The sequence below is a fragment of the Podarcis cretensis genome, assembly GCF_951804945.1.
Source record: "Podarcis cretensis genome assembly, chromosome: 13".
NCBI lineage: Eukaryota > Metazoa > Chordata > Lepidosauria > Squamata > Lacertidae > Podarcis > Podarcis cretensis.
Window position 1 is genome coordinate 16,156,664 of NC_137182.1, and position 27,908 is coordinate 16,184,571.

At 46.4% G+C, this 27,908-nt stretch overlaps 1 protein-coding gene across 1 annotated transcript; it reads left to right on the forward strand.

Moving 5' to 3' along the window:
* ACBD4 (acyl-CoA binding domain containing 4) lies at positions 1–27,886 on the forward strand. The gene is made up of 11 exons (XM_079949067.1): positions 1–124; positions 3,239–3,376; positions 5,192–5,312; positions 9,388–9,472; positions 10,131–10,251; positions 13,999–14,094; positions 17,093–17,187; positions 18,270–18,381; positions 24,060–24,202; positions 26,363–26,416; positions 26,867–27,886. Exons 2-11 carry the CDS (start codon positions 3,295–3,297, stop codon positions 26,975–26,977), a joined length of 1,020 nt encoding a protein of 339 aa, XP_079805193.1. The 5' UTR covers positions 1–124; positions 3,239–3,294; the 3' UTR covers positions 26,978–27,886.
* The last annotated feature ends 22 nt before the right edge of the window (positions 27,887–27,908 follow it).

Sequence of the window (27,908 nt, forward strand, 5' to 3'; positions counted from 1 at the left end):
CACCCTGAACCGGGCAGCCGTGGGCTGGCTTTAGGAGGTCAAAAGTAACAAGCAGCAAAAAAACACAAGACAGGCGCCGGGAAAGCGCAGTGCCCGGGCAAAGAGCGAAGTTGAGCGGAGCAAGGTGAGTCTGGAAGCGGACTCTTGTGCAAAGGGCGTGGGGTCACGGGTGCTGGGGGGTGGGCACTGGGGGCAAATGGTCGGATAGGCCTGGGATAGCTCAGTCGGTGGAGCGTGAGACAGTTAATCTCAGGGTCGTGGGTTCGAGTTCTGCGGAGAGGCAGAAGATTCCTGCATTAGGGGGTTGGACTAGATGAGCCTCAGGGTCCTTTCCAACTCTGCAGTTTGATGGTTCTGTGATTCCCCAAAGGGGCACAAGGTGCTGGGTTGGGTTTGTGATCAAAAGTAGGAAGTTGGCAGTCGGGAGACAGGGCAGGGAAAGGTAAGGGGCAGCTACGTTATCGTACAAGAGGTGGAAGGAGGAGGTGTCAGAAAGCAAAAGCAGAGCGGCACCAGGGAACAAGGGGCTGTGGGCAAGGTGGTGGTGGACTGCGATTGGTACTGGGGTGAGTGGCTCCAAGCCACAAGGACAAGCAAAAGGATTGCAGTGTGGGAGCAATTTGTCCTCCGGCTGGCAGAAGATGGGTTGCACGGGAAGAATGGCAGAATTGTAGGGTTGGAAAGGGACCATTACCCCCAACCCCAAGCCGTGCAGGAGTCTTTTGCCCAGGGTGGGGCTCAAACCCACAACCCTGAGATTAAGAGCCCCGTGCTCTACTGACTGAGCTATGCAGGAGAGGAGAGTTAATGCTTCATGCATTGTGGCAGCAAAAAGCAGGACACATGAGGGCCACACTTGTGGCAGGTCTCAGCCTTAGCCTGTGTACACATCATATATATTTAAAGCGCGTTTCCTCCTCCCCACGGATCCTGACAAGTGTAGTTTTTTGAGTGTGCTAGTTGTATATCTGTGATGAGTAAACTACAGTTTCCTGGGGGGGGGAGGGAGGACGTGTTTTGAATATGCTTTAGATGTATAGGGTGTACAACTCAAAGGACTCAGTTACTTAGAGCAGGGGTAGGCAACCTAAGGCCCAATCGCCTTCTCAATCCGGCCCACGGACGGTCCAGGAATCAGCGTGTTTTTACATGAGTAGAATGTGTCCTTTTATTTAAAATGCATCTCTGGGTTACCTGTGGGGCATAGGAGTCCGTTCATATTTTTTTTCAAAATATAGTCCGGCCCACCACATGGTCTGAGGGACGGTGGACCGGCCCACAGCTGAAAAAGGTTGCTGACCCCTGGCTTAGAGCGTGGTGCTGATAACACTGAGGGTGCAAGTTTGATCCCCATTTGGGACAGCTGCATATTCCTGCATTACGGAGATTGGACTTAGATGATCCTTCCAACTCTACAATTCTATGGTTCTATGATTTGATGAATTGGTCAAGGTAGGAAAGCAAGGTGCCCATTAGACACTGAGGTAGATTGATGGAAATCATGGACATTGGACCAGAAGAATAGGAGTTTCTTATCAGAAGAAGGCAGTAAAGTGTATTAGATACAGAGCGCCAGAGTGCTGTTTGCATGGGTAAGGCAAGCAGGCGGCATCAGCGTGGCATTGGCACCAGAAACCAGGTTTTCGGGATGTGCTGCTTAGTTTGAAAAGTGCCAGTAAGGTAAGGAGGTGTAACAGTTGCACGAGAGAGCTATACTCCAGGTAGCAGGCTGCCCAGAAGTGGGCCAATGCCACATTGAAGAGAAGACACTACGGGGTACAGTCAAACCTCAGTTGTTGAACATAATCCTGTTCGGCTTCTGAAATTTTTGACAACCAAGGTGCAGCTTCCGATTGGTTGCAAGAACTTCCTGCACACAAGCCAGACGTTCAGCTTCCAAAAAATGTTTGAAAACCAGAGCATTTACTTCCGGGTTTTCAGCATTCAGGAGCTGAAACGTTCCAAAACGGAGGCGTTCGGTAGTCGAGGTTTGAATGTATGAGGTAAAAAAAGTTAAAGGACCCCTGGACAGTTAAGTCCAGTCAAAGGTGACTATGGGGTTGCAGCACTCATCTCACTTTCAGGCCGAGGGAGCCGGCGTTTGTCAGCAGACAGCTTTGCAGGTAATGTGGCCAGCACGACTAAACCGCTTTTGGTGCAATGGAACACTGTGATGGAAATCAGAGCGCACAGAAACGCCATTTACCTTCCCGCTGCAGCGGTACCTATTTATCTACTTGCACTGGCGTGCTTTCAAACTGCTAGATTGGCAGGAGCTGGGACTGAGCAACAGGAGCTCACGCTGTGGTGGGGATTCGAACTGCCGACCTTCTGATCAGCAAGGCCAAGAGGCTTGGTGGTTTAGACCACAGCACCACCCGGTTCCCTATATAATACAAAGGGTATTAGCCCTTTGGAGTCTCCCCTTCTGGGGTGCCCCTGGGGAACAAGGACCACTTGCACATGAGAGAGGCAGAGGGATGGCAGAGAGAGGCAGGAAAGTGAAGTTCTCCCAGAGTTCTCCAAACTGGAAGAGCAAAGGAAAACTCCCAGTGAGAGCTGGGAGAGTCTGTAATTCTCTGTGGAGGCGGGGATTAAGAAGATTGTACTTGGGCACTGTTTTTGTACTTTAGATAGGGGCTGGCGGTGGAGTTGGTAGGCTTTGAAAGAACTACAGTGGTACCTCAGGTTAAGAACTTAATTCATTCCGGAGGTCCGTTCTTAAGCTGAAACTGTTCTTAGCCTGAGGTACCACTTTAGCTAATGGGGCCTCCCACTGCCGCTATGCTGTTCTCATCCTGAGGTAAAGTTCTTAACCCAAGGTACTATTTCTGGGTTATCGGAGTCTGTAACCTGAAGTGTATGTAACCTGAAGCGTCTGTAACCTGAGGTACCACTGTATTTGCATTTCATCCAGAATGTTTAGGATATATATCTACATATCTATAGATATATCTATAGATATATATACACACACACACAAGATTACAAAGCTGAAAGCTCCAGCTAAAATCAGGCTCGTGTCACAGCACCACAGAAAAAAAAAAGTTGCTGTGTGCCAGCCTGTCAAAAGGTGCAGACATCGGGCGTCATCCTGGCTCCCTGGTATCTTTACTTGGTTGCAAGTGGCGGATTGCCAGGTGCCAACCTGGCGAATTTCAAATGCTTGTTTCATCACTCTTGCGCTGTCCCTGTGAGAAACAGCAGCAAACGAATCTCTTTACCTTTCTCCCTCCAGAGCCCTCGGTTTTCCTCAGCACCTCTGCTTTTCTTCCAAGATTGGCAGCGGCAGCAATGGGGATGAAGGAAGAAGAACCCGATTACCAAAAGCAGTTTGACGCTGCTGTCCGTGTCATTCAAGGCTTGCCCAAAAATGGTGAGAGCCCATTTGGGAATGCTCTGTGGTTACTTGCTGTACCTGCTCCACAGACCTCTAACTTCAAGTTCTCCAAGCTTGTCTGTACAGCCATAAGGAGATAACAACAACAACAACAACAACTTTTGAAAACCCCAAAAAGAATCTGGGATTCTCAAGAGCTGGAACTTAGATTCTTAGTTTGAAGCTTGCATAGTACCCTTACTGGTGTGTTATACTCCCTGATTCCCTATCCTCACCAAGATGGGTTATATTCTAATTTACTATGTTTGAAATGTTAATGTTCTGGAAGCCGCCCAAAGTGGCTGGGGAACCTAGGTATATGAGTGACATATAAATTGTTGTTGTTGTTGGGCAGCATATAAATTATTGTTGTTGTCAGATGGGTGGCATATAAATTATTGTTGTTTGGCGGCATATAAATTATTATTATAATTATTAGGTGGCATATAAATAAATTACTACTACTTACTAACACTGCTGCATGCTGCTTACATGCCAGAACAGCTATAAAATCAATTACAGAATCCATACACACAAACTATAACGATTCCATCCAAATGTTTTTGAAAGCTGTATTTAAAATGCACACTACTACCAAGCCCATTAAAGACATAATTAACTGAACAATTAAAACAGATCAGGAAGTTCAAGCTCAGTCTTTTAATTAATAATTAATAAATAATAATACAGCCTGCTCTGTCCCAACTCCATTCCTTTTCATGACATTTTGGGGCTACTATCGGGTTTGGTGCCGTGCACGATCATGCGTCATTCGGACGCACCTAAATCGAGAGTTGCATTTACTGAATTTGAACTTCCTGATCAATCTGTTTTAATTTAATTTAATTGTTTTGACTGTTTTGGTTTTTAACGGGCATGATTGATTGTGTGTTTTAAATGTGGGGTTTTAAACGTTTTGATGGAACTGTTTTAGTGAGCAGAGATTTTTTAAAATTATAGTTGTAAATGTAGGCCACTTAGAAGCTATTCTGGCATGTGTCTTATAAAGAAGAATGTTGTGAGTTTTATTTTAGGGGGAGGGGGTTAGGTTCATCTTCTAATTCCTGGATTCAATTACTGGAATCGGTAGGTGAGCTTGGGCAATGGGTCATTAAGAGAAACAAAGGGAGTGGCTCTGTGCCAGAAGACAAATGGGTGGGTCTCTCTCCCCCCCCAAAAAAAAACCCCTGTCTGTTAGTTAGAAAGACAAAAGCCAGAGTTTAGGTCTGTGTGAAAGAGACCTGGGTAGAAGCAGGCTGCAGGCAGAAGCCATAGAGCAGTAATGTCCAAACTTGGCCCTCCAGCTGTTTTTGGACTACAACTCCCATCATCCCTAGCTAACAGGACCAGTGGTCAGGGATGATGGGAAATGTAGTCCCAAAACAGCTGGAGGGCCACGTTTGGCCATCACTGCCATAGAGGGAGAGACATCATCATCATCATCATCATCATCATCATCATTATTATTATTATTGAATTTATATACCGCCCTATACCCAGCAATCTCAGGGCAGTTCACAGACTAAAATCAAGATATAAACCCACAAAATACATAATAAAAATACAAACAACAACCCAATAGCTCCCCCCCCCAAAAAAAACACATTTTAAAAGGGCATAGGATGTAAATTGGATCAGCCAAAGGCCTGGTTAAAAAGGAATGTTTTTGCCTGGTGCCTAAAGGTGTATAATGAAGGCACCAGGCAAACTTCCCTGGGGAGAGCATTGCACAGATGGGGAGCCACTGCAGAGAAGGCCCCGTTCTTATGTTGCCACCTTCCGGATGATTCTGACCTTCCCCACTTTACCCAGGTGCCTACCGACCATCCTACGAAGAAATGCTACGCTTCTACAGCTACTACAAGCAAGCCACGGTGGGTCGGTGCCAGATCCCCAGGCCTGGGTTTTGGGACCCTATTGGCAGATATAAATGGTAAGAAAGGCAAGAACCAACATCTCCGACTTCCGGGTTAGCGCGATCAGATTAATGGCGGATTCCCTCCGAGCTCCGGAGGGAATCGGCTCTGCTGAGGACGGGTCTTACCGCGCCGGCGACGCGGGGACCCTTAGAAACCGCAGGCGCGGAAGCCTGCGGACTTGGTGACTCGGCGGGCACCTTTAAGCGCCTTCCCCGACCCACGAAGAGCCTTTTTAAAGGCTATGGAGAGGGTACGGGGAGTGGCGTGGTGCTGTGAGTAGACCGCTACTTCAGTGGAGCGTAGCCGCGAGCCATGGCCGGAGAGCGCTGACTTTTTTCCCAAAATTCGGACTGGAAAATAAACAACCCGTGAGTAGATTGGAATCTGGACTTTAAAATTTATACCTTTGAATTTGGTACAATCGGGGGATGTGCTAAAGGGAACTCCGCACCCCCCCTACCTACAAACGATCTAAAGCAAGGATTGGAGAACTAAGGTGGAGAGTATTGTTTTTGCTGTCAGATAAAAGATACTTCAATGAATTTGACAGAAGAAGTCTTTGTGCTGGAGAGAAAGTGAGGAATTTTGGAAGCTTTTGTGTAAACCCCCCCCCCCCGAACCCGGGAGTGTCCTGTGCGTAAGCCGGAGGAAAAAGAATAAGGAGTTTGACAGCTGTCAAAGGAGCTGTCAAACGGGCGGTTAAAGTTAAGAACTTTGTTACTTAAAAACTCTCTGAATTAAAAGTGTTGTATTTGAACTGAGGTGGTTGGAAACAACGTAGCTATAAACAATAAGTAACGGACTGTTGGAAAAGGACTATCAAGTAATTGGAATCCCCCTAGGGGGAACTAGAGACATTACAATGGCTGCAGAGGGAAAATTACTGGCAGAGATAGAAAAAATGTTTTTTCTCGTGGGAATCCTGCAGGAGCAGAGTACGGCTATGAACAAAGAACTTATGACCTTGAATTCTAAAACAAACAACTCTGCTGAATGCATAAAGGATTTGACTAATAAGAAATCTGCAGCTGAACCAGAAGAGACATTTTTGGAACAGGTGGAGAGGAAAGAAGGAGTGGAAAAGGAAAATACCAATCAGAAGCCTATATTGTCAGGAAATAAAGAAGAAGATCTTCGGATTACAAATCTGCGAAAGATGAGAAAGATGAAGGAGGAAGTCCCTGGAGTACCTGGAATTCTGGAATTTAAAAGAATAAAGAAATATGATTGGGACTTCCTCTTTGAGTATGGGAGATCAGCTGACCTTTTGCAGCAATTGCTTTTAAGTATTTTGGATGGAAGAAAACTTGGTGTGACTGCGACTGAACTCCTTCGAGACCTGAGGACCAACAAAAAGGGTTACCAACAAAATCGGCGGAGAGAGACTGACAGAGACTTGAAGGCCTCGGATGTGAGGAATCCGGGCTAGGAACTGTTTCTGTGGACATAAGGGATGGAAACCGGGGTAGGGAGGGAGGGGAGAACAGAATTTCAAAATTTTATGATTTTTGTATTTGGCCATTATGACATATAATTAATTAAAATATAAAGGGAGAAATTCGTGGGAGGGAAATTAGGTCGACCTTAGAAAAAAGATTTAATGTTTATAAGAGAATTGGATAAGTTAAATGTGGACAAGTAAAAAGAGTTAAGTTTTAAAAATAATAATAATATGTTAAAGATGAGAGATAAGAACTTGCTAAATTAATTATTGGAATTGGGATGTATGAAGAGGGGGTGGGGGGAAGTCAAGGAAAGAGGGTAGAGAAAGTAAGAGTATGAAATTATATATGTTTTGTTTTTGTTTTTGTTGTGTGTGTGTGTGTATAAAATGTGAAAACCTAATAAAAATTTTTATAAAAAAAAGAAAAAAGAACCAACATCTCCTTTCAGAACCTAGTGAGGCACTGACTTTGTTTGAACTTAGCCCCTGATCCTGTTTTCAACAAATGGACCCAGTCTTGCAACGCTGGTACAAAGTTCTGCTGCTTATCTGATGGGCACGGGGATAAGCTAGTATTGCTCCAATTGCACGGACCACTGTTGCAATTATGGGCTTAATTTTAGACGCTGGCTTTGATCCACAAAGGCTTACGTCTCCCTGTATTTGGCCTGTGTTAAGTTGCAGTCGGGTGATCAAGTACTGCCTTTGAAAGAAAAACAAAACAAAAACGCCCTTATTGCAAGAGATTAAAACTGTAAGAATGAGAAGCAGGGCTTTCGTTGCAGTGGCCCCCTACTTTTGGAATGCCCTGCCTTTTGTTCTGAGCAGGAGCTAATACCAAGCCGTTTCCCTTAAGAACTGCAAGCAATCATTTGATTTGGTGGCCTCTTGTTCTTACAATGGCCACCTGCCAGTTGTTATTTATTAATAAAATAACCATGCCGTTTTTAAATACAGTGGTACCTCAGGTTAAGTACTCAATTTGTTCCGGAGGTCCGTTCTTAACCTGAAACTGTTCTTAACCTGAAGCACCACTTTAACTAATGGGGCCTTCTGCTGCTGCCACACTGCCGGAGCCTGATTTCTGTTCCTATCCTGAAGCAAAGTTCTTAACCTGAAGCACTATTTCTGGGTTAGCGGAGTGTGTAACCTGAAGCATATGTAACCCGAGGTACCACTGTAGTGAAAATCATAGAATGGCATTGAATTTTACTCAGTATTGATCAAGAGTAGATTCCAATGTATAGTTAGCAGAGTCAAAACTTAAAACACGTCGCAGGATTCCCAAAAAATAGACCAGAGGCAATTGTATTTCATCCAGCAGAGCTTTACTGCAACAGAAGGCAAATGAGCATAATGGTCACAAATCCAATACATTCAGGATTGGCACTGTCCATAGGAAATCCAGTTGCAGCAGATTTAACTTAAACTTACAATAACTTAAGTCTAAATAAGTCTAAACAGTAAGTCTAAACCTTAACACTAAGCTTACAGTCATACCTCGGATTGCGAACGCTGTGGGTTGTGCATTTTCGGGTTACGGATGCACCAAACCCGGAAGTACTGAAATGGGTTACTTCTGGCGCATGCGCAGAAGCACTAAATCACGCTTTGCGCATGCGCAGAAGTGCCGAATCGCGTCACGCACGTGCACAGACTCAGCGCTGTGGGTTGCGAACGTTGTGGGTTGTGAATGTGCCTCCTGTACTATGTTCCACTGTACTATGTACAGAACACCGCACCAGAAGGAAAAGGCATAGAAAGAGAAAGTGAAACTCAGGCTCCTTCTGGACTTACTTTTATAGTCAGCATGACCTTGACAGAAAGAGATAAGAGAACCAGTTTAAATCAGCTGTACTCAGCTTCTCTGAAGGAATAACCCAAACATCATGAACCTTCTGCTTGCTTCTTTCACACAGAGAAGCTTCCAGAACCCTCTTGAATTAATTAGAATAGGGATGATCTCTACACATCAGATCAATACTTTTTGCACTAAAAAATGCAAACTGACATAGAATTCTTAGAATCATAGAGCTAGAGAGTACCCTGGGGGTAATCTAGTCTAACCCACTCCAACGCAGGAATCTTTCACCCAACATGGGGCTTTGAACCCACAACCCTGAGATTAAGAGCCTCATGCTCTACCAACTGAGCTATCATGCCTAGTTTGTGCGTGTGTGCTGTTTGGGACATACAGTGGTACTTTGGGTTACATATGCTTCAGGTTACAGACGCTTCAGGTTACAGACTCTGCTAACCCAGAAATAGTACCTCGGGTTAAGAACTTTGCTTCAGGATGAGAACAGAAATCGTGTGGTGGGGGCGCGGCAGCAGCTGGAGGCCCCATTAGCTAAAGTGGTACCTCAGGTTAAGAACAGTTTCAGGTTAAGAACGGATCTCCAGAACGAATTAAGTTCTTAACCCGAGGTACCACTGTATGGGAAAGTGAATGTTTAAAATTAATCAAAACGAGAAGTAAAAATACTCTGAGTTATGCATAGACTTTGTCAATAATCGCAAGAATAATAGAGGGCTGCTAATTCAGAGGACCTGACTTTCAGGCTGGTGTGAACTCTTGGCATCTTTCTTTCCCAAAATTAAGCACCTGTCCCCCAGGTAAGAAGTTACGTTTGGCTTTTTGGCAGGGATGCATGGAACAGCTTGGGGAAGATGACCAAAATGGAAGCCATGGCAGCTTATATCGCCGAGATGAAGAAGGCTGCTCAGAAGGTAGGAAATGGGGAACACCCTCCTCATTCAGGCCTGGTCTGCCTGGTTGGGTCGCCATGGAAACTCCTTACAATGAGATATGAGTAGGCTGCAGCTCAACCCTAACAGCGATTCAACGGCAGAAATGGGAAGGAAGGCACCTCAGGGTTTGGGCTAGAACAAATCTCTGTGGGTAGGGGATTTCAGAGAGCCTTCGGCTCTGAAATGAAGGAGTTCAGCATGAAGGAACCCAGCGGGTTTTTGAACAGAACCGAAGTTTTGTGCCATTTTAAAACGTGTCAAATGTTTGTGAGATTCAAAGTGAAACAACAGCTGAGATCCCTGAGAGATGTTTTAAAATGCACAAACCACCAGGCCTGATGTTTTGACTTCCTGATAAGACATTGGCTGAGTTCTCTTTCGAATCATCTAAATGCAACAGCATACTCCACTGGCAATGTTGTAAAATAAATCCAAGTGAGAAGGGGTTAGATTTACACTTCTGCAAGAAAATTTGCTTGAGGGTCCCTTGTGTGGGACTCTCGGTGGTCCATGATCCGAGGGGAAAGTTAGGTCCAGATTTCAACATTGCTGCAGTGTTAGGTTCACCCAGACCGGTTGCTGGATCCCAGGGAATGTTTTCGTACCGCGCGGGATCATCTCTAGGACTTTTTGGCAGGTCATCAACACCGTGCCGTTGGATGAGTCGTCGGAGGACATGTTTGTATACTTTGAACCCCTCTACGAAGTGATAGACGATATGCCCAGGCCCCCAGGCTCCTTCTTCAAGAAGAAAACAGGTATGTCCGTTAGCGGTGACAGAGGGGTGCGTGGGTTCTCCAGCTGTTATGATGTGTGCTTCAAGACCACAATTTTTTAAAATAAGAATGTAGAAGTGGAATGTAGAATGTAGAATGTAGAACTCCCCAGCTCCTCTTGGACACAACCTATGCGAGCTTTGCAGGTGCTTCCATCTAATCTGGCCTCCGAAAAGTGTGTCTTTTCTGCAGAGAGCTTGTTCAGCATGTTTGAGAGTGGAGCCTCGCAGCGAGGGAGACTTTACTGGATGACCTGCTTTCAGGTCATCCCCCAGCCGTGCAACTGTAGGAAAAGGAATCCCTAATCTCAGCTGATCCTTGTCCCTCCCTGAAATTTCTCAGGTGCCAATTTGCATTCATCAGCTGGGAGTGAAGCAGTCGAACCTGCTTGGACCTGCTTAGGGTTTGGGCAGCATAGACAGCCCCCACCCCCAACTTTGCTGCAGGATTTTTGTTGGCAGGGAGAGGGAAAAAAGAAGACTTGTGATTCAGCGCATGATGGGTTTCCTTCTCTGAATAACTTCCCTTCCGGCCTTGTTTTTTCCTCTCAAAGATGGTGAAATATACTCGGAGTCGAGAGTGGATTTCATGCTCTTTATTCAGCTCGTAGTGGTGAGGAGGAACGGATGTTCCCCCAAAATATCTGCTTTATATACATTACTTACACAATGGGCTGCACGTGATTGGCTAATTCCGGGATTCTCCTGTAGGCCAATCAGGTTGTGGATTCACTTCCACCTGGATCTGGATTGGGTGGCTCCTGCGGACCAATCATTCTGCTGCATAGTTCTAGGACCAATCAGCCTGCTGCATTTTGGATCCTATTGTTCTAGGACCAATCAGACTGCTGCATTTTGGGTCCTATTCAACTCAGTACATAACAGATGGGAAGGGCAAAGCAGGGAAACTTGGGACAGTGGAAGGGGTTTGGATTTTAGTCTATATTGTGCGAGATGCATATCAGGAGCTTCCCCTCCCCTTGCCTGTTTCATTCTAAAATCTTGGCATGCGCAACTCTTCTGTAGAGCACTTTTGACTTCCCCACCCCCATCGAAAAGATCTGGCCCACCTCCCAGCTGTTATCACTCTTCTTACAGTGTAAACAGAAGCCCTGTTGCTGCCTGGGTCATCGGTGGGGTGGAGATAACAGCGCTGCCAACAGGGTTAGCTTCATGGTCAAAAAGTGCCCATCGGCGCTCCCTCTACTATGTTGGTGGACCCTTGGCTGTGGGCTTGCATGGAGCAGCAGACTGTTCAAAGCCGCGGTTTTAAATTTCCCACAATGCCCCACAGTGGCACTTTACAGCAGGAGCATTGTGGGAAATTTAAATGGCAGCTTACAAACCCACCGGGTACAGGGAGCTTGAGACAGCCATCAGCGCCCTCATCTCTGGGACCACTGCAGCTGCCCAGGGATTCTGGTATCTGATGCTGGAACGGACGCCCATTTGTTTCAGCAAAGCTTGTGCAAGAGAACTTCCTAATGGACTGTGCCGTAAACATCAGCACCGTCTACCTATTCACGGCACCCCAGACAGGCCATCTGAGCTAACAGTTTCATCTAGCTCTAGGTTTCCCAAATTTGGGTCTCCAGCTGTTTTTGGACTACAACTCCCATCATCAGGACCAGTGGTCAGGGATGATGGGAATTGTAGTCCAAAAGCAGTTGGAGGCCCAAGTTTGGGAAACCTTGATCTAGCCTCACAGAAAAACCAGTTTGCTCTTCCTGGGCCTTTTATATGGAGCCTGTCATTTGGTGGTAGATAAAATATTTTAGCCGGATTTGTAGCCAACACCCTCAAATCTGAGTTACGGTTTAGTTGACAAGCCTCCCAGGAATGCTAATCCAGTTTTTATTGAACTTCAGTTCCTTTATCTTAGGGGAAGTTGATCATATTCATTGACTGCAAAGTCCACTGTAATCAAGATGGTGGGAGAAACAGGCAGATTCCCTTTTTTATTGCCCTCCTGTTCCACCCCCACACCGAAGGCACTGTTAGCTCCTAGAGAAGGCCCTTGGAAACAACATGTGTGTGTCCACACCCACAGACTATGAAAGAAAAGTAGTTTTGTGGAATTATCCTGGCTCTCTTGTCAATGCTTATGGGGATATCCCTGGTGAGAGCTTGCCCCTGTTTGTGCAAAAGGTACGCTAGCCTGACTTCAGCAGGGGCCGGGCAAGCTCAAACAATGGCTAAAAGAACAGGCCATATTTCCAAAACTATATGGCGCTGTGGGTTAAACCATAGAGCCTAGGACTTGCCGATCAGAAGGTCGGCGGTTCGAATCCCTGCGATGGGGCGAGCTTCTGTTGCTCGGTCCCTGCTCCTGCCAACCTAGCAGTTCGAAAGCATGTCAAAGTTCAAGTAGATAAATAGGTACTGCTCCAGTGGGAAGGTAAATGGCGTTTCCGTGCGCTGCTCTGGTTCGCCAGAAGCGGCTTAGTCATGCTGGCCACATGACCTGGAAACTGTACACCGGCTCCCTCGGCCAATAAAGCGAGATGAACGCTGCAACCCCAGAGTCGGCCACGACTGAACCTAATGGTCAGGGGTCCCTTTACCTTTTATGTGTGCTTGTCATTGCTGGTTGTGCCATAGGAAATGAACGAATTTAAAGAATCAAAGGCTCCTATGAGCTCAAAATGATCTGCAGTAGAGACTGCTTGCTATATCTCCGAATGCTTCACTACTCCGGACATTTGATCCTTTAAACCGGGGGGGGGGTACCTGTGGACCTCCAAAACTTTCCGGACTACAGCTCCCGATATTCCCGACTGTTGCCCATGTTGGCTGGGGCCGATGGGAGTTGAGTTCGAGACCACCTTGAGGGCTACAGGTTCTGCACCTCTGCTGTAAATGGCTTTAATTCAAGGGTGGGTAGGTCTGCTGTATCAAGGTATTGTGACTCGTTCAGTCACAAACAAACATCACCTGTCCTGGTTGGAGTGGAAGCGGTTTACCCTGGAGAGTAACTCATTCAGAAATGCAGAGGTCATCTCCTCTGAGGTCAGATGCTTCTTGGGGTCTGGACCTTAACCTAATCCATCCTACCCCATAGGCCATTTTGACAGGTGGTTGTGGTTGGTGTTAGGTGACCCTGAAGGTAAAGGGACCCCTGACCATTAGGTCCAGTCATGACCGACTCTGGAGTTGCGGCGCTCATCTCGCTTTATTGGCCGAGGGTGCCGGCGTACAGCTTCCGAGTCATGTGGCCAGCATGACTAAGCCGCTTCTGGCAAACCAGAGCAGCGCACGGAAACACCGTTTACCTTCCCGCTGGAGCGGTACCTATTTATCTACTGGCACTTTGACGTGCTTTCGAACTGCTAGGTGGGCAGGAGCAGGGACCGAGCAACGGGAGCTCACCCCGTCGTGGGGATTCGAACCGCCAACCTTCCGATCGGCAAGTCCTAGGCTCTGTTGTTTAACCCACAGCGCCACCCACGTCCCCTAGGTTACCCTACTTTGATGGAAATCATTGGGTGGACACTCTATAAGCGGTCTGTTGTGGTCATCACCTTAAAATCTTGAGATGGCCTTGGGAATTTCTGAGGTCAGAAAACAGGGGTGCTGTTATTTGCGTTGTAGCCAGTGAAATTTAAGGTGCTGGTGCTCTCGTGTTTCAATGAAAAGATGGCATCAAAGTTCTTGAAAAAGCCGCAGAGGTTCATAGGAGATAATCCAGACCTTATGGGCGGATTTGATGGACATTCCCTTCTCTTGGTAGTAAAAACAGACTCAGAGTCTGCCCCGCTCCACAACGGCTCTTTAAGGGGACCGGCTGAGAGCATCCCACCAGAACACGGAGAGTGCAATCAAACAGGCAAGATTTACAGATATTCTAGCCAAATGCCTATCATGATGACAGGTGGGATGTGTGCAGAGAAAGGGTTTTAATCCTGCATCAATTCCTGAAAGATACCATGCATCTTTATGAACTCTGAGCAGACTGCATCATCCCTGTAAGTGATGGCCAAGCTGTGCAGCGTCAGAGCCAGCAGACAGGGTTTGCAGGAACCTCACGTGTCCCCAAAGCAGCCCCACTTTGTAATCCACTCTTCTAGGGAAAAGTTATCCGTGGATATGGAAGCTAATACAGTGGTGCCTCGCAAGACGAAATTAATCCGTTCCGTGAGGCTCTTCGTATAGCGGTTTTTTCGTCTTGCGAAGCAAGCCCATTGACAGCTTAGCAGATTAGCGCTATTAGCGGTTTAGCGGCTTTTAGCGGATCAGCTGATAAGCGGCTTATCAGCGGATCAGCTGATAAGCGGCTTAGGGCTTAGGAAAAGGGGGGGAAAGGGGGAAAACCCCCGCAGGAACTCGCAAGACATTTTCTTCTTGCTAAGCAAGCCCATAGGGAAATTCGTTTTGCGAAGCGCCTCCAAAACGGAAAACCCTTTCGTCTAGCGGGTTTTCCGTCTTGCGAGGCGTTCGTCTTGCGGGGCACCACTGTAAAAGATGCACTCAGGCACACCATTGGAGGTGAGAGCTAACCTGCTTCCTGCTATTCATGGTACCAGCCATTAAGAATTAAGCCTGCTCTTTTTGGTTCAATGGTATCGTGTTCCCTGGTCACATTAGAGTGGGACAGAAACGTTGGGAACTAATTTAATTAGGAAGGAGCGGTTCTCTTTTTTATTATTATTGTGGGTGTATTTCGACATAACCTGCGGTGGCGGTGAGGATCTCGATGTGCAAATTTGTAGCTCTGCTTTAAGAAAAGAAAACAAACCCAGGTGTCTAGAGAAGCAATGTCGGTTAAACCAGTTTTAAAATCAGTTTAGGGTTCAAGTTTGGACAGAGCCCAAGCTGGTTCATATTCCCACTTTGAGCAACAAGTGGTTGATTTGGCAGTGGGAGCCTTCCATCCCTCCTCCCACAACGTGATATGCCAAAACCCAGCATCTAAGTCAGGGTTTCTCCCAGTCACCAACATCCTTGACCTTCTAGCTAGGGATGATGTTGACTTGGAGTGGATGCGGAGACTACAGAACACCGGTCCTGAAAGACCTTAATTGGCTCCCAGTAGGTTTCTGAGCACAAATCAAAGTGTTGGTGCTGAGCTTTAAAGCCCTAAATGGCCTCGGCCCAGTATACCTGAAGGAGCGTCTCCACCCCCATCATTCAGCCCAGACACTGAGGTCCAGCGCCGAGGGCCTTCTGGGGGTTCCCTCCCTGCAGGAAGTGAGGTTGCAGGGAACCAGGCAGAGGGCCTTTTCGGTAGTGGCACCCGCTCTGTGGAACGCCCTCCCATCAGATGTCAAGGAAATAAACAACTACAGTGGTACCTCGGGTTAAGTACTTAATTCGTTCCGGAGGTCCGTACTTAACCTGAAACTGTTCTTAACCTGAAGCACCACTTTAGCTAATGGGGCCTTCTGCTGCTGCCACGCTGCCGGAGCCTGATTTCTGTTCTTATCCTGAAGCAAAGTTCTTAACCTGAAGCACTATTTCTAGTTTAGCGGAGTGTGTAACCTGAAGCATATGTAACCCAAGGTACCACTGTATCTGACTTTTAGAAGACATCTGAAGGCAGCCGTCTTTAGGGAGGTTTTTAATGTTTGGTGTTTTATCATGTTTTTAATATTCTGTTGGGAGCAGCCCAGAGTGGCTGGGGAAACCCAGCCAGATGGGCAGGGAATAAATAATAAATTATCATCATCATCATCATCATAGACCAAAAACAGCTAGAGGCCCAAGCTTGGGAAACCCAGATCTAAGTTTTGGTGCCATTTCCTTGGTTCACTGAAGGACAGCTTGATTCTTGAGCCTTCATGAGCTGCGCATAGCCTAAGCAGTGGGATCAAAGCTAAGCTCTTTGTCCTTCTCTTTTGCAAATCAGATGAAATGTTGAATATGAGTTGCTACGCAGCCCAGATCCAAAACCTTTTGCGACAGTGTTACAGAAGATACCCAGTTCATTTTGTGTGTGTGTGTGTGAGAGAGAAACCCACTATAGCATGAAAGAAATACGAAGCACCTAGCTTTTGGATTTAGCACACATTTGAGGATGTGATCAGAATATGCACACCTGGTTTTCTTGGCCTTTTATCTATTATGGGTCAGATATTGAGAACAAAGGATGGAGGTTCCGGAGCCACACTTTTTTCACATCTGGACATTGACCGGGAAGATTAGACACCAAGAGGACAATAAATGTAAAAAAGAATGGATTAACTTTATAGTAAACACTTAAAAACGTAAACACTTAAAAATGTTAGCAGGATTAGATTAGCACTTGCAATATAATTTGATAAAGGATATTAAAAAAGAGATTTAATAGATTGTATAAAAGTATTTAGACACAGAAAAGAGAAGAGATAATTATTGAAAACCAGGGAGAGGAGTGGGGGGAATTCCGGGGGTCAGAAGAACCCCTATAAAGATACTGAATTTGTTTATAGATTAATGCAAATAGTGTGTGTGTGTGTGTGTGTGTGTGTGTGTGTGTGTGTGTGTAATATCTGGACATTCGGATACAGTCATACCTCAGGATAAATACACTTCAGGATGAGCGCGTTCGGGTTGCGCTCCGCGGCGACCCGGAAGTAACGGAGCGCGTTACTTCTGGGTTTCGCCGCTCGCACATGTGCAGATGGTCAAAATGACGCCACGCACATGCGCGGAAGCGGCGAAACGCGACCCGCGCACACGCATACGGCTGTCGTCGCATCTTATGTTATGTTCAGGATGCGAACGGGGCTCCAGAACGGATCCTGTTCGCATCCTGAGGTACCATTGTACTTCAATATATGACGGCTTGCACAAACTCCTATCTGTACTTCCGTTTCTGAGCCATAACTTTTTATCTCGCTGGCTAGGCTATGCAGACAAAGAAAGCAAGAGCATCCATGTGCCCAGCGATTCGGAGAGCGAGGTCTTCTTTGACAGCCTGGAACCCGGGGAACCCGATGAGGTGATGATGACTAATGGGGTGGGAGGTAATTGTGAAGTTAACTATGAGCCTTCTCCTTACTTTTTGATAGATCTGATCTAGATTTTCTTTTGCTATGAACATGCTCTTGTTAATTAATTGATTACATTAATTTGATAAAAATTATACACTGCACGGTTGTAAAAAAAAAAAACCACAACCCAGCCTCAAAGCAGTTTACCAAAGTTAAAACAGTAAAATCAAGAAGAATTTACAACTCTATTTTGAAACATACGACTTAAAATACTAAAAAAGAAATTGAGTTTAATCTCCTCATTGAGATGGGCAATCATGTTTTAAGATGAGTTCTGAATGTACTGAGCTGCTAAATCAAACCAGAGCTGCTTTGAAGGAAGTAGCTAATTTTTTTAAAAAAATTATGGTAAAATTTGCCTGCCCCAAAAAAACTTTTATAAAATATACTGATTTATGTGTATTGAGGCAAAGTTTGCAGACTTGGGAATATTGATAAAACTGAAACGAAACTCCAGCAGCAACAACAATTTTATTATATATAACTGGCCCATCTGGCTTTGTGTAAATAGCTTGGTGGGTTAACTCACACACATATACATTAATTCACCTAAGGAAGGTCAAATCTGCAAAGAACAAGAGACAATGCAATACTTTCCATTAGTCTTAAAATAATGGAACGCAATGCATCATCTTAACGTCTGACCTTTGGTATACTTTCCTAGTGAAGAATGAAATGGCTTTCATTTGCCAACCCTGTTAGGAAACAGGAACAGCCCTGCCCATTGAGCCTTCTTGCCTTGCCGTAATTCAAGTCACAACAGCTCTGAAACTCTATTATGACATCCAGCTCAGAGCTATTACTAGAAACAGTGCCTCGGGGCACAATCCTTCCATCTCCCCAGGGAACCCTGGGAATTGTAGTTCTGCGGAAGGAAGGCTTGATCATTCTGTTACAGTGAACAACCAGCACCTCCACTGTCCCACGATCTGTTGGAGGAAGTCATGACTTAATGGAACAGAGCCAGGAAAGAAAAAAAGTAGTCTAGGCATGCCGATACGATTTCAATCCTCTCTCGTTTCCCCCACAGGATAGGAGGCTATCAGCCATGCCAAACCTCCCCCTGAACAATATTCAGAGTGGAGAGAAGACTGGATATAAGACTTCAGCATCTTCAGCCAGGGAAGGGAAACCCAACAAAGGTGGTATAGACGCAAGACTAACGTTTTGACTTAAAAACACACAGGGGGAGACAGGTCCAATGCAGGTCCTTGACTAATATAGCTTTCTTCTACTACTACTACTGCTACTTCTTCTTTGGCGATCACTCGTAGCCGAGTAAGATTGTCTTCCATAAACACGGTTTTAACAGTGAGTGCGTAAGTGATTGTGGAGGTCAATTCTGGATCCACACTCCCTTCCACAGTGGGGACATAGGTTTCCGGGCGGGAGTTGATCACAATGAGGGTTTGCCAAGCGTGCCTTCCTCTTAGCGCATTTCTCCCTTTTGACCTGAGTTCGAGCGTCTTCAAAGCCCACGACACCTTTGGTAAAGGCTGATCTCCAACTGGAGCGCTCGCAGGCCAGTGTTTCCCAGTTGTCGGTGTTTATACTACATTTTTAAATATTTTACTTGAGTCTTCGAACCTCTATTGTCATGGGTTGGCAAACTGAGGCCCAGGTTATGGATCTGGCCCAATAACCTTCTAAATCCGGCCCGCGGATGGTCCGGGAATCAGCGTGTTTTTACATGAGTAGAATGTGTGCTTTTATTTAAAATGCATCTCTGGGTTATTTGTGGGGCCTGCCTGGTGTTTTTATATGAGTAGAATGTGTCCTTTTATTTAAAATGCATCTCTGGGTTATTTGTGGGGCTTAGGAATTCGTTCATTTATTTATTTTTCAAAATACAGTCCGGCCCCCCACAAGGTATGAGGGACAGTGGACTGGCCCCCTGCTGAATAAGTTTGCTGACCCCTGCACTACTGTTGACCACCGGCATTACGCTTTCCATTTTTAAGTTCGGAATAGAGTAGTTGCTTTGGAAGACGATAATCAGGCATCTGCACAACATGACCAGTCCAACAAAGTTGATGTTGAAGAATCATTGCAGCTTGCACTGTTGGCAAAGGAAAGGCCATTTTCTGATCTGCGAGTGCAAACAAGCCCCAGTGTAATTAATTCAGTTTGATCCTGAGATAAGTCTGTGAGGCAATGCCCCGGATCTGGTAGACAGCAGGAGTTTTTGCTATGAAGAAACGGCAGATGTGCCAGGAGAGTCAGGGCTGTACAATTGCCACCATAACAGAAACAAACCTTTTGAGAGAAAGGCAGGCAGGAAAAGGGCATCTCGTTCTCTGACCAGGAGAGCATTATAGGGTTCTGTAAAACCTTTCTAACTACCGGTAACTTTAATCAACTTGTCTCCTACCATGATACAAAGCCTGGTCACATGCATCTTGGGTCTTCTATTGGCCCAGGAGGGAAGCCACCATTTTGCGGGGGTGGGAAAGACTTGATCTGGATTATGACAAAGGGTTAAAGCCACCTCACCCAGTGTTGTGCTTCCAATGGAGCCCAGCCCCTTCCCCCCGCCCATGGCAATTTTGTTAAAAAGAGTTTTATTGAGATTCCAAAAACGTAACCACGATAACAAACACAACTGAAAATTCCAGTCATGCAACAGGTTACGGAGTTGGGTGTACATGGAGCCCACTTAATAGCAAATGAAATGTTATGGACACTCCCAAGTCACTTAAGATGCAATTGAATATATATCCACACCAATGGGGGCCTAGCCATAGTCTCATTACCGTAAGGTAAAAGGTAAAGAGGACCCCTGACCATTAGGTCCAGTCATGACCGACTCTGGGGTGGCGGCATTCATCTTGCTTTATTGGCCGAGGGAGCCGGCGTACAGCTTCCGGGTCATGTGGCCAGCATGACTAAGCCGCTTCTGGCGAACCAGAGCACCAGTTACCTTCCCGCTGGAGTGGTACCTATTTATCTACTTGCACTTTGACGTGCTTTCGAACTGCTAGGTTGGCAGGAGCAGGGACCAAGCAACGGGAGCTCACCCCGTTGCAGGGATTCGAACCGCCGACCTTCTGATCGGCAAGCCCTAGGCTCTGTGGTTTAACCCACAGCGCCACCTGCATCCCTTTCTCATTACCGTAGGTCTAGCTACTAAAAGGGAACAAGGGTCGCATCAAATTTGCCATGTTTTGATACGCTTCCCGTGTTGCATTTTGGCTGTTTCTTGGTAAAGGAAAACAAACCCGCAAGGGCCACTCACACGATTAATGCCATATAAAGTGACAATTTATCTGGCCTTTTAAAACAGAAAATAAAAAATGCCTGTAGTGACAAAAGGAAGTATCTCCAAAATAGTGACAGGCATACACATGGTATGGAGGGATGAAAGAGCTATTCCAAGCCATTTACTACCTTGGGACAATGTGGTACAGTCAAACCTCGGTTGTTGAACGTAATCAGTTCCGGGAGCCCGTTCGGCTTCCAAAACGTTCGACAACCGAGGCACGGCTTCCAATGGGTTGCAGGAGCTTCCTGCACTCAAGCGGAAGCCATGTCGGATGTTCAGCTTCCGAAAAACATTTGAAAACCGGAGCATTTACTTCCAGGTTTTCGGCGTTCGGGAGGCGAAACGTTCCAAAATGGAGCCGTTCAGGAACTGAGGTTTGACTGTACCACCCTAAAAAAATAATCTCTGAAGGAAATTTACTTGGAGTGCTTCTATGCCTCTCTAAATGGCCCATCTTGAGGGTGCTTCTCCACGTTGCAAATGGCCGGATCTAGAAAGGTTGGTGGCCAGGAGCCAAGGTTTGCTGCCCACGATAAAATTACCGTATTTTTCGCTCTATAAGACGCACCAGACCACAAGATGCACCTAGTTTTTTGAGGAGGAAAATAAGAAAAAAAATATTCTGAATCTCAGAAGCCAGAACAGCAAGAGGGATCGCTGTACAGTGAAAGCAGCAATCCCTCTTGCTGTTCTAGCTTCTGGGATAGCTGCGCAGCCTGCATTCGCTCCATAAGACGCACACACATTTCCCCTTACTTTTTAGGAGAGAAAAAGTGAGTCTTATAGAATAAAAAAAATGGTACTTAAGACAGGCAGCATGGATTCTAGCCTCGCCTCATGATCTTTTTTCTGAGAGCGCTGAAACATCCTGTGTGCTTTCCCACCCACCCCCTCCATAGCAACTCTACTATCTCGGAATATTCTTCTCATCTGCTCAGAGGTTAATTAGTAACATACCTGTGAAGATAAGGCTGCATAGCATGGATGGGTCATACGTCTTGCCTCCACCGATTCCCCAATCCCTCGTCTCCTTCTGTGTTCCTCACTGAAGTTTGGCCTAACTTTTCCAGTGGGGTTTTGTGCTGCCTGGCATGGGCCCTTTTTGCCCAGCCTTTGCATATGCTCAGAATAGATGTTGTCTTGTTTACAGAAACAAGAATTAGGGGAGAGTGGCAAGCGGTGCCAGCCTGACACCATTCACTGTTGTGTCTCTGATGAGACAATCCTTGATGCCCCTGGTGAAAAATGAAGAAACGCTCCAGGAGATCTGGGGCAATGGAGAAAACCTCCTGACCTTGGTGTGTGGTCTCTGAGGAAGTGAATATGCAAACTAAGCACACACTGAGTCACACTGCTTCCTGCACTAACTGGTAGTGACTCTTCAGGGATGCTCTCATTCTTTTAACTAGAGGCGGCAGCACCAAACCTGAAATCTTCGGCATGCAACTGCATGCAACTGTTTCCATGCACAATTCAAAGTGTTGGTGCTGACCTTTAAAGCCCTAAACCAGGCATAGGCAAACTCGACCCTCCAGATGTTTTGAGGCTACAGTTCCCATCATCCCTGACCACTGGTCCTGTTAGCTAGGGATGATGAGAGTTGTAATCCCAAAACATCTGGAGGGCTGAGTTTGCCTATGCCTGCCCTAAATGGCCTTGGCCCAGTATACCTGAAGGAGCATCTCCACCCCCATCATTCACTGAGGTCCAGCTCCAAAGGCGTTCTGGAGGTTCCCTCCCTGTGAGAAGCGAGGTTACAGGGAAGCAGGCAGAGGGCCTTCTTGGTGGTGGCGCCTGCCCCGTGGAACGCCTTCCCATCAGATGTCAAGGAAACAAACAACTATCTGACTTTTAGAAGACATCTGAAGGCAGCCCTGTTTAGGGAAGTTTTTAATGCTTGATGTTTTATCCTGGTTTTAATATTCTGTTGGGGAAACCCAGCCAGATGGGCGGGGTATAAATAATAAGTTATTATTATTATTACTTGGTTTATCCCAAACATTTGGAACTGTGGGCAAGGGTCTTTTAAAACACAAGGAGCCATTTCCAGGTTGGCTTGAGCTCTACCACCTGGTATTTTAGAAACTAAGACTTGCTTGTCATCAGTTCTGATGCAATGGAAAGCCCTGGTGGCTTTCAGAGGAGGGGAGTGACTCTGATAAAAGAAAAAGGCTACAATCAAGTGGATGCCCCCCAGTTATCTCATGTTCCTTCCTCTAATCTAGACACCACAACCATTAAGAACAGGGGTAGGCAACTAAAGGCCCAGGGGCCAGATGTGGCCCAATCGCCTTCTAAATCCGGCCCGCGAATCAGCATGTTTTTACATGAGAAGAATGTGCCCTTTTATTTAAAATGCATCTCTGGGTTATTTGTGGGGCCTGCCTGGTGTTTTTACATGAGCAGAATGTGTGCTTTTATTTAAAATGCATCTCTGGGTGATTTGTGGGACATAGGAATTCGTTTTTTTTTTCCTTTCAAAATATAGTCCGGTCCACCACATGGCCTGAGGGACGGTGGACCGGCCCACAGCTGAAAAAGGTTGCTGACCCCTGATTAAGAACATAATAAGGAGAGCCTGCCGATCAGGCCAGTGGCCTATCTTACAAGTGGCCTTCCAGAAGCTCATGGGAAACCTGCAAGCACGAGCAGAGCACTTAAGCAATTCCTGACCCACAAGAGGATTTACAGTGGTGCCCCGCAAGACGAATGCCTCGCAAGACGAAAAACTCGCTAGTCGAAAGAGTTTTCCGTCTTTTGAGGTGCTTCGCAAGACGAATTTCCCTATGGGCTTGCTTCGCAAGACGAAATGTCTTGCGAGTTCTTGCGAGTTTTTTCCCTTTCCCCTCCCCCTTTTTCTAAGCCGCTAAGCTGCTAATAGCCGCTAAACCGCTAACAGCGCTAATCCGCTAATAGCCGTGCTTCACAAGACGAAAAAACCGCAAGACGAAGAGACTCGCGGAACGGATTAATTTCGTCTTGCGAGGCACCACTGTAATCCGTTCCCGCACACCACCACCCACTCACAGGTGTAGATCTGGAATGGGTGTGACTTCTGAGGCCTGGGAGCTCTCGCTTTAGAAATCAACTCCCGCTTCTGGGATTATATTTGAGCGCCGCTGCCTTTTAAGGTTCCACCCCTTTAAGTCAGGGACGCGGGTGGCGCTGTGGGTTAAACCACAGAGCCTAGGACTTGCCGATCAGAAGGTCGGCGGTTCGAATCCCCGCGACGGAGTGAGCTCCCATTACTCGGTCCCTGCTCCTGCCAACCTAGCAGTTCGAAAGCACGTCTAAGTGCAAGTAGATAAATAAGTACCACTCCGGTGGGAAGGTAAATGCCGTTTCTGTTCGCTGCTCTGGTTCGCCAGAAGCAGCTTAGTCATGCTGGCCACATGACCCGGAAGCTGTACGCCGGCTCCCTTGGCCAATAAAGCGAGATGAGCGCTGTAACCCCAGAGTCGGCCACGACTGGACCTAATGGTCAGAGGTCCCTTTAGCTTTACCTTACCCTTTAAGTCATATCTCTTCTGATCTCTTTCTCCCTGTCCCATGTTACAGAGAGGGGTCTCGGCAGCAGTGCAGGTCCCGTGATCCAGGAAGACGTTGACCTGCACGTGATGAGCGCCATTCAAGATTTGCAGGAGGACATGAAGAAAGTGATGGAGAGACTCGGCTACCTGGAATCCCAGGCAGCATTCCAGGCACGTTGGGAGACACATTCATTTCTTTTATAAATAAATGCATTAATTTTTCAGCACAGCTGGGGGGAAAACTTTCTGTGATATTGCAAAGCATTGTGGATGCATTGTATAAAAACTTACAGTCCCTAGCTCTCATCAGGCAGTGCATCTTCCTACACATCTGGGAACAAGGAACTTCCTAAAACCAAAATCACTTTTGCCAATACAAGGGTGTCTGTGCATTATTATCTTTAGGAGAAATTCTCCTCTGTGCTGCGCTGGCATCCGAGGTGCATCTGTCAAGGACACAAGACAGGGCCTGCTCAGTGGCCAGAGAGCCAGTGTGGTGTAGTGGTTAAGAGCGGTAGTCTCGTAATCTGGGGAACTGGGTTTGCGTCTCCGCTCCTCCACATGCAGCTGCTGGGGGATCTTGGGCTAGTCACACTTTTCTGAAGTCTCTCAGCCCCACTCACCTCACAGAGTGTTTGTTGTGGGGGAGGAAGGGAAAGGAGAATGTTAGCCACTTTGGGACTCCTTAAAGGTAGTGAAAGGCGGGATATCAAATCCAAACTCTTCTTCTCTTCTTCTTCTTCTGCAGCTAGACTCTGAAACAGGGGTAGGCAAACTAAGGCCCGGGGGCCGGATCAGGCCCCATCGCCTTCTAAATCTGGCCCACAGATGGTCCGGGAATCAGTGTGTTTTTTACATGAGTAGGATGTGTCCTTTTATTTCAAATGCATCTCTGGGTTATTTGTGAGGCACAGGAATTCGTTCATTTCTCCCCCAAAAGATAGATAGATAGATAGATAGATAGATAGATAGATAGATAGACAGACAGACAGACAGACAGACAGACAGACAGACAGACAGACAGACAGACGGATAGTCCGGCCCACTACATGATCTGAGGGATGGTGGACCGGCCCATGGCTGAAAAAGTTTGCTGACCCCTGCTCTCCAACCTCCTTCCTTTGTCCCCTTGCTGATGATCTTTGGCCGGTAGGATCAATAACTGCTAATGATTCTCTCTTATTTGCAGCCGACTGCCCAGTTTTAGAAACTTCAAACAGCCCCCTTAGTGGAGAGGATCTGGGTTCTTTTATTAATGGAGAAACTTTCCCACCAATTAAAAGTTTCAGAATCTTTAGGCAAAGGTTTTCTGGCTATAAGATTCCATGTTATGGAGATAGTAACTCAGGGAAGCGGTTATTTAACCCTGAGCGACACATTACTACCCATATAGGTTTTGTGCTATAGCAGTTGTACTCAGTTAGAACCAATAAAAAGAGTTAAATATTTCGGTTGCAGGAAACAAGAGTTGTATTTATCCATTCTGAATTTTATGGTTTGTGACCTGTATCTGTTTAACGTCATTGTGCAGCTGTTTTGTGAAGATGGCCTTAACTGTGTTCCACACAAATTCTTTGGGGCAGTGTTAGCTGTGACACTGTCCAGAGGGGTTCAGCTGTGGGGTTGTTGTTTTTTGATGAATCTATTCCGAGTCTATTCGTTATACCCAGATTACCTTGCATTTTTGCTTGTCTCTTTTCATGGGGGGGGGGCCACAGTATAATCTTGTTGCACAGTATAATCTTGTAATGATCCTTTCCAGTGCTTTTTTTCTTTAAAAAAAATATGTTTAGGGGTACTCTCATTTTCCTACTCATATTGAAATACTGTACTGCCCCTCAATGCGGCCAAACTTAGATTCATAAAATGTTTAGGGGTATGTGTCCCCCTAGAAAAAAAGCACTGATCCTGTCAAACTTTTGTATAGCCACCTGTGTGTGTCCCCCTTCAACCCTGCTGAAATACGAGTATAAGAAAAGGAAGAGGAAACATTAGAAAAATATTTCCATAAGAAGCTGAAAAGACTAGTGGCAAATTAGAAAACAATTCAGAAACCCCCCACAAAAGCTCACAGTGCAATGTATCCATTCACAACTTTGTTTATTTTGGTAAAATAAAAATGGACAATAATCCTGAGAAAGAACGGAGAGATTAATGGTAGGCAGCATGGGTTATGAAACTTTGTGCAAAACTGCCAAGGATCCTTTTATTTTTCATTTTAAAAATATTTACATAATACTCTTTTTGGCCTTAGAAAACCCCTTTAAAAGATCATAGATTGGAAAAGTGCACAGGCTTCTAGATTCTCATCGCGATTTTTCTGCCATTCAGGGTCACACGTCGATGCTGAATCCTTGTCGGCCAACCTCCTTGCACAACGGAAAGGTATGTGGCAAGTATTCTTAAGTGCGGTCCCTGTCTTTTATCACTTTGATGCAACCAGGCATCTAAGTGGGTTGGCTTACGGTAATTAAAGAAAACCAAACCAGAAACACAGGAAGCAATCGCAAAGAAGAGTGTGCCTCTGGGCATGTGTAAAATGCTTTTTCTGACCACCCTAAATAGCAGCCCACCTGCCTGGATCCGCTTGCCGTCAACCTGTTAATCAGCAAGGAAATGCTGATCGATGAACAAAGCTTCGGTCAATTTCTCCCATTTATTAACCAACTCAAACTTGCATTCTCACCTGACTTGGAATAATGTAAGCCAGAAAGCAGGGCTCCTTGCTGCGTCCTGGGAAGCAGCAGCAGCAGCAGCAGGTGCCATTCCGCCCGCAGTGCTTTCCCTTCAATCCAGTCCAGGATTTTACCCCCACCCTCTATTCTCGTTCCCCAGGAACCGCCAGGTTGGCCCGCACAGCTGTCTCCTCGCACCTGGTTTTTCCTGCTGGCTTGGCCTTTCATCATCCAATGGCTGCATTGGTATTTTCAGAGGAAGAAGAGGTGAATTGCGCAAAGACAACAAACCCCCTTGGAAAAAGCAAAAGAAGCCCTGGCACTTTTGAACTCTGAACATTCGAAGCTTGCCAACTTTTCCAGCCTCACAGGGTTGGGCATGCCATGAAGGGTTTTTGCCTAACCCCAATGCTGCAATCTTGGGGTGCGGGTGGGTGGTCAGTGGGTGGGGGAAGATATTTAATCAAATTTGGGTGGTGCTAACCAGTACGCTTTTTTTTTGGGGGGGGGCGCAGGTGGTGCTGTGGGTTAAACCACAGAGCCTAGGACTTGACGATCAGAAGGTCGGCGTTTGAATCCCCGCGATGGGCCGTTGCTCGGTCCCTGCTCCTGCCAACCTAGCAGTTCGAAAGCACGTCAAAGTGCAAGTAGATAAATAGGTACCGCTCCGGCGGGAAGGTAAACGGTGTTTCCGTGCGCTGCTCTGGTTCGCCAGAAGCAGCTTAGTCATGCTGGCCACGTGACCCGGAAGCTGTACGCAGGCTCCCTCGGCCGATAAAGCGAGATGAGCGCCGCAACCCCAGAGTCGGTCACAACTGGACCTAATGCTCAGGGTTCACCTTCACCTTTACCTTTAAATAAAGGAAGTGGGGGGGGGGTCATCTGTGCAAAAAGAAACCGAGGGTCCCAGGGCTTGTTTAGTCGCACGCAAGGAGAAACTGAGGCTGGCACTGACAATTCGAGCAGGCGACACGCAATCATTCAAGACTTCGCAAGGCTCTGAACTGTGGGGTTTGTGGCAGGGGACAGGAGGGCTTGTGTTAACTAATCCAAGGGGTGGGCCTTTTTTGCCGCAATTCCCCTACCTAGAGAGGAGGGGGGCGGATTTTTTGAACTCAGGGTACCTAAAGTATTCCCAGCTGCGGGAAATAGTCGGATGCTAATAAAAGATACTGCTGTCCTCTTCTCCTTTTTCTCAGCTC